This window comes from Moschus berezovskii, chromosome 25, assembly GCF_049115385.1.
Source record: "Moschus berezovskii isolate FMDL1 chromosome 25, NW_MosBer_1.0, whole genome shotgun sequence".
NCBI lineage: Eukaryota > Metazoa > Chordata > Mammalia > Artiodactyla > Moschidae > Moschus > Moschus berezovskii.
This window is the reverse complement of record NC_142484.1, coordinates 448,939-455,487: the sequence shown is the minus strand read 5'-3', so window position 1 is coordinate 455,487 and position 6,549 is coordinate 448,939. Positions and strand designations below refer to the sequence as shown.

The 6,549-nt window shown below is 69.2% G+C and overlaps 1 protein-coding gene and 1 pseudogene across 4 annotated transcripts; one reads left to right on the top strand and one right to left on the bottom strand.

The window, feature by feature from the left end:
- Window positions 1–909: 909 nt before the first annotated feature.
- Window positions 910–2,448, bottom strand: LOC148773838 (uncharacterized; annotated as a pseudogene).
- Window positions 2,022–4,907, top strand: HRAS (HRas proto-oncogene, GTPase). Of its 4 annotated transcripts, XM_055415128.2 has the most exons (6): window positions 2,022–2,159; window positions 3,270–3,417; window positions 3,591–3,769; window positions 3,871–4,030; window positions 4,118–4,199; window positions 4,546–4,907. In XM_055415128.2, exons 2-5 carry the CDS (start codon window positions 3,307–3,309, stop codon window positions 4,178–4,180), a joined length of 513 nt encoding a protein of 170 aa, XP_055271103.1. In that variant the 5' UTR covers window positions 2,022–2,159; window positions 3,270–3,306; the 3' UTR covers window positions 4,181–4,199; window positions 4,546–4,907. The 4 variants fall into 4 exon arrangements, with proteins under 4 accessions (XP_055271103.1, XP_055271100.1, XP_055271101.1 ...); XM_055415125.2 differs by lacking the exon at window positions 4,118–4,199; XM_055415126.2 differs by lacking the exon at window positions 4,118–4,199 and having other exon boundaries at window positions 2,091–2,226.
- Window positions 4,908–6,549: the final 1,642 nt, after the last annotated feature.

Genomic DNA, 6,549 nt, shown 5'->3' with positions numbered 1-6,549 from the left:
ACCCGCCACCGCTTTGAGGTCAGGGCTTGGGGTTCACCTGTCCTGGTGACCTCGAGACCCTCAGCAGGGCCAGGGATTGTGGGATGGGCCCCAGAGAAGCAGATCTGACATCTGGGGCATCACAGGGATCCCCTGTCGTGGCCGCTCCATCCTCGGCCTCCGCTCTCCCCTTGGCACGAGGAAAACTGTGGCCCTGCTGCCCCAGACCCAAAGGTGCGCTCGGCTCTCACCTGAGGGGGTCGGCCCCCGTGCCCCGGCCGAGGCCCCGGGCGCCCTCCTCCGCCGGGCGCTCCCTTCGACTAGGTAGTTGTTGTGGCCGCGGGGTTGAGGGGCCTGGGCGCCAAGGCAACGGGGGCGGGGCCTCAGCTGAACCTGCAAATATTCATGAGCCACAGGAATCCTAAGCCTCCGCGCGGTCGAGCTACGCCCCTTAGCGACGGTTGCTGGGGCGCAGGGGGCCAACCCGTTTGCGGGGTTCGCGCTGGTCTCGCCCCGAGCGCACGCGGGAGGGTCCCTCCCTCGCTGTCTAGCCCGCGGGGCGCAGACGAGCCCAAGGTCTGCACCCACAAAGGCGGTGTGGGGTGGAGACTCGCGCCCACCTTTCTCAGGTGGGAGGCGCCCCTGTCGGGCGGTCCTTGAGACCAGGGCTCCGCCTACTTGTGTGGCCCACGCCACGACAAAAGGACCCTCTGAAGACGAGGGAACTGCAGACCTGGACACCTGGAGGGGAGTCCAGAGTGTCCGCGCCGGCAAGGGGCGCGGCCACCCGCTGTTATTTACACGCCTTTACTGCGAGTCTACGGGCGTCAACCGGATACGTGGGGTTGGCGCCGGGCTGGAGACGGGGTCGAGACCAGCGGCGGGATGAGCTCCCGGGAACTGGGCGGAGCCGGGACGGGAGGGGGCCGAGAGGCGCGGAGGGTGGGGTTTCCAGCTAGTGCCCGAGGGGCAAAGGTCTGGGCTCCCGCGAGACGCACCGTTCTTTCCTGTAAATACGGAGGATGATTTTATGCGTTACTGTGAAATACTTTTTAATGTTAAAAACATGCATTTCTGAGAGTCTTTAAAGGAGATACAATGGGCACATTTACGCTTGGGGTGCGGCAGACTTCAGTTTAGCGCCCCAGAGCAACTTCGGAGGTGGATTTGCTGGATACGGGTTGTTAGCTGAGATTCCGCAGGGCTGGGACCCGGGGCTTCGGGGAAGCTCGGTGGGCAGGTAGTCTGCAGGGGCTGCCCATGTTTTGGGAGGCTGACGGTGACGCTCGGCGGAGCCCGCGGCGGGGCTGCGCGCTACTGGCTGGAAACACTGAGTCGGACTCGCCGTTCCGCGGGCTCAGACGTCCCCGCCCAGGCGAAGCGCCCGTGCGCTGCCCGGCCCAGGGCGCAAGGCCGAGCCGCTCCCGGGACCCCGCGGAAGCTGCCAGGGGCCCCTCCCGGAGCCACCTGAGCCTGACCCGCGTCTGGGCAGCCCCTCCGCCCTTCTCCGGCCTCAGGTCCGGGGCATCCGCGGGGCTGAAGACGCGGGCTCCCGCCTCCCTGAGGCTCAGCCCTGGGGCTGTCGCCTCCTTTCAGGGCCCTGCGGGGGGCGGCGCGGATCCGGGCCGGGGGTTGGGGTAGGCGCAGCGGTGCCCGGCGGGGGTACCCGGGGTCCGGCGCGGGGCTCCGGGAGCAGCGCCCCGCCCCAGTCCACACCCGGCTGCGGACTCGCTTAGCCACGGGGCCTCTATGTCCCCGCGAGGCCCGCCGGCTCCCGGGCGAGCCCGGGCCTCCCTCGGGGAGGCCGCCCCCCGGGGCCCGTCGCTCCGCGCAGCCAGCCCCGCAGGCCGCGGCCCGCGTCGGCCGCCGGAGCGGGCACCGCCCTCGGCGAGGCTCCCGGAAGCCCCGCCCGGCCGGGGCTCTGACGGGCGGGCCTCTCGGCCAACCGGGGCGGGGCGAGGCGGGGCCCGGCGCGCTCGGCCAATCGCAGGCCTCGCCGGGCTGACGGACGGGCGTGGGGCGGGGCGCGCGCGGCCGGGTCGAGTGTCCGCCGCCCGCCGCCGGAGCCGCACCCGCCGCGGACGGAGCCCATGCGCCGGGCGAGCCCCGCTGCCCGGCCTCGGCCCCCGCCGCCGCCCCCGCCCCGGCCCCGGCCCCGGGGGCAGTCGCGCCAGTGAGCGGTGAGTGCGGCGGGCGCGGGGGGCCGGGCGGGGGCCTGCTGTGCGCGCCCGGCGCGCGGGGGCGCAGGTGAGCCGCGGGCGGGCGGGCGGGGCGCTGCGGCGGCGCTGCGGGCGGCGGCGGGTGCGCCCCGCCTCGCCCCGGCCAGCACCTCCGGCTCCGCGTCCCGGGCCCGGCCTTGCGGGCTCTGCAGGTGACCTGGGTGTCCGCGAGCAGAGGCGCTAGGCGGGGGTCTTCCAGCCGCCGGAGCCCCGCGGGCCCCTCCGGAGAGCTCGGGCATCCGGCGGCCATCACACGCGCCCGGCGAAGCGGGGGTTTAGAAAGTCACTGCCTGCGGCCCCCGCAAGGGCGCCCCTTCTTTAAGCATCACAGACCGGTGACACCCCAGCTGGGGGCTGAGGGCCCAGGCCCTCTCCCTTTCTCACCTGTCCCCTGGCGCCCACACCTCTTTTGGATCTTTTCCTCTGATCTGCTTCCTAGAGCCCGGCCCCCTGCCCACCTCCACGCTTGCTTTATATTCTCCAAAGTTCTGGCAGTGGGACCCCTTGGAGTGTAGCCCAAACCTGCCAGGACAGGGCTTTTTTCTGTCTGTTATCGTGTGCCTGGAGTGGCACCTGGCATGCAGTAAGTGCTTACTGAATACTTGTCAAATGCACCAGCATGCCCTGGGGGGAGGGCTGGAGCGGATTGTCGGTTGCCACTAGCCTGTCTGGGCACGCTGCTGTGCCCGCCACTGTGGCAAGACCTGTTCTCATGGTGGTGCTGGTAACCTCAGCCCACGGCTCCTCCAGTTCAGGCTTTTTGCCTACCCAGCAGCTTCTAATTTGGGTATGTGCTTGGGAGACGCTCCCAGCTGCCAGCCTTGCCTCTGATGGGTCGGCTGTTTGCTTTTCTCGTGCACTCATTATTAAGTGCTGCTGGAGGCAAGACCCCCTCCCATCTCTGGGCTGGAGGTGCCACAGGTGAGCAACTGGACCACCAGTCTGGCTGCTGCCCCTGTCATCTGGACATGTAGGCCCCGGGGGCAGGCTGGACCTGGGCAGGCTGGTCCAGGGAGCTCCCTGCACCAGCCCTGCATGGTCCAGCCGTGCTGAGTGCGGCTCCCTCGGCAGGTGGGACCGGAGAGGTGCCGCGGTCTCTTGAGCAGCGATGACGGAGTATAAGCTCGTGGTGGTGGGCGCTGGCGGCGTGGGGAAGAGCGCCCTGACCATCCAGCTCATCCAGAACCACTTCGTGGATGAGTACGACCCCACCATCGAGGTGAGCCCGCCTGGCTCCTGTCCGCTGCTCAGCTCCTGATGTGGACTTGACTCGCCCCTCCTCTGAGGAGGGATTCCCATGTCACAGGCCCCCCGGTGGGGGGGCAAGAGAGGAGCGAGGGAGGATCCCCCACCGCGGGAGGGCCAGCTGTTTCTGAGCAGTGTCTTCCCCAGGACTCCTACCGGAAGCAAGTGGTGATCGATGGAGAGACGTGCCTGCTGGACATCCTGGACACGGCGGGCCAGGAGGAGTACAGTGCCATGCGGGACCAGTACATGCGCACTGGGGAGGGCTTCCTCTGCGTGTTTGCCATCAACCACGCCAAGTCCTTCGAGGACATCCACCAGTACCGGTGAGCTGCCTGCTGGCCCTCAGGGGCCCCCGGTCCTCTCTGTGCCCCGGGCACAGCCAGGCCCGTGGGCTGCCTGCCGGCTCAGCCCTTCCTCCTTACAGGGAGCAGATCAAGCGGGTGAAGGACTCTGACGACGTGCCCATGGTGCTGGTCGGGAACAAGTGTGACCTGGCCGCGCGCACTGTGGAGGCTCGGCAGGCCCAGGACCTCGCCCGCAGCTACGGCATCCCGTACATCGAGACCTCTGCCAAGACCCGCCAGGTGAGCGCGGCCCCTGCCCCGCAGCCAGCCAGGGCCCCGCCCCGCCCGCCCGGGACAGGGCTCACTGCCCCCTCTCCCTCGACGCAGGGCAGCCGCTCTGGCTCTGGCTCCAGCTCCGGGACCCTCTGGGACCCTCCGGGACCCCCGTGACCCAGCCGCCCCTCTCGCTGTAAGTCTCCCCGGATGGCAGGGCAGCGAGGGATGCCAGGGCCCGGGTCTGGGCTGAAACAGCTCCCGGGGGAGGTGGAGGTGCCCGGAGAGAGCTGCCCTGAGCCAGACCGGAGCGGTGACCCTGGGGCCCCAGCCCCCGTGTCCCCAGAGCGCCCTGCGGGTCCAGGGGGCCCCGAAGACTCAGGGGGCTGTCGGGGAGCAGCTGAGGACAGGCCTCCCAACGAGGCGGCCCTGGGGCCCGAGACAGGCAGGGCCCGGCTCCCCATCTGCAGGGTGGGGAAAGGGCTGGGGTCCTGCTCCCGGCTGGGGCGGTGGTTCCGCCCTGACCCAGGCCCTCCTTCTAGGGTGTGGAGGACGCCTTCTACACTCTGGTGCGCGAAATCCGGCAGCACAAGGTGCGCAAGCTGAGCCCGCCGGACGAGGGCGGCCCTGGCTGCCTGAGCTGCAGGTGCCTGCTCTCCTGACGGCGGCGCGGCGCGGCGCAGAGCGTTGGGTGCCACGCAGGAGGCAGCGCGGCGGGGAAGGAGGGAGGTGCCGCTGGAGCCCGGCCCCCAGGCCAGCGGACAGAGTGCCTGCAGGCCTCCCAGGACGCTTCGCACAGACTCTGGTGAACTGATGCCGCTGGCCCCCAGCCTCGCTCTTCTCCAGCCCTGTCCTGGCCCAGTGGGCACAGGCCGAGTCGCAGTAAATTATTTCATGGTCTTGACCTGGCGTTTGCCTGAGGCCAGGAGGCCACGGTGTGTGTGGCCTCCCAGGAGGCAGGGAACTGCAGCTTCGTCTGGGCGGTGGCCACCCCACCTCCTGGGGCCCCTGGCACATCCAGCGGAGTTCTCTGGGTATGACCAGAACCGTCCACCTGACACGTGGGAGTTTGTCAACCTTTAATCAGCAAGGGGGGAAACTGAGACCGGAGACTGTCCGTGGAGGTCGGGGAGGAGCGGCCCACTGGAGTGGCTCTCAGGGCACTGCCTGGCTCTGCTGTGGCCGTGCTAGTCCTGGCACCGCGAGGGGCGCTGGCTGCAGGCACCCCAGGGCAGGGGTCCCTCTGAGCCCAGTGCTGCGTCTCCACCACGCTGGGCAGAGCTGGTGGCTGGGGGGAGGCCCAGGCAGGAACTGAAGGGGAAGGACGTGCATTCTGCCTCAAAGCAGGCAGCTGTTCGCCTGTGGCCTTTCGGTTCACTGGGAGGTCTGGGAGGGACTTACATCACTGGGGCCGCTGTCCTGAGGGTGGTCCTGGGCTGGGGGCAGGCAGGCCAGACTTGGAGCCCCCCGGGGCCCCCAGAGGGAGGCCTGTGGCTGTGGCCTGCTTCATGCTGCTGCTCGGTCTTTGGGCCGGCCTGGCAGGGCAAGGTCCAGGCTGCTTGTGCTGGGCAGGTAGGCCAGGGAGGGCCAGCTTGTCCTCTCTGGAGGGTGTCTTGATACTGGGAGGGGTGGCGGGGCCTGGGGGCCGGATCCAGCTGATCTCTGGGAATGGACGGACCAGGTCGGCTTTCCCACCAGACCAGGTGACCTGTACAGGGTGGGCCTGTGTGGCCACCCCGGCCCGACACTGGGAACTGCCCTTCAGGCCGCTGATCTCTGGCCTCTGCACAGGCTGACACTGCCCAGCCCTGGCCGGGTTGGCCGAGTCTCAGAGCAGAGGAGCAGATGGATTGGGTGAAGAGGAAGCCCCGGGACCCCCACCCTCACCACCCTGGGGTGATTTGGGGTCACTGCTGAGCCTGCCTGGGTAGGGGGAGGTCGCCTTTCATCCTGTGCAGCTCAGCCATCGAGAGGCCTGCAGGGCTGGGGCTGGGGACAGCGTGTCCTGCAGGAACTCCTACAGGTCTTTCAGGGACAGCTTCAGGAGGCGTTCTGTGGGGGAGGGTGCCATCAGGCCAGCGGGGTCCCCCAGGAAGGCCTGGCCCCCCACCCTGGAGCACTGCCTGTGGGAATGGCATGCTCCGCTGTGTGCCATGCCTGGGGCTCCAGCTCTGCCCGTGGCGGGGCGGGGTCAGAGGGCGTGCTCTGGGCCGGTGGGCTGGCCTGGTCTTCACAGCCTGCTCGCCCCACATGGGCCGCTGGCTTTGTGCACCTGAGGACCTGTGGCCGCGAGCATGCGCGCGCCTTCCAGGATGTAGGTGTCTCCAGGCTTCATGGTGACGACAAGGGGGCCTGTGCGGACAGCAGGCCTGGCAGGGTCAGCTTGAGCAGGGCACAGTGGGGGTTCCAGCACAGGGTATGAAACCCCCAGTGGCCTCTGGCCCCTGCAGTCCACCTGGGCTGCAGCAGACCAGCTCCTGTGCACTCACGGCTCCTGGACTCGGGCTCCCAGGTGAGTAGCTAGTGCTCAGAACTGAGGGGCAGGT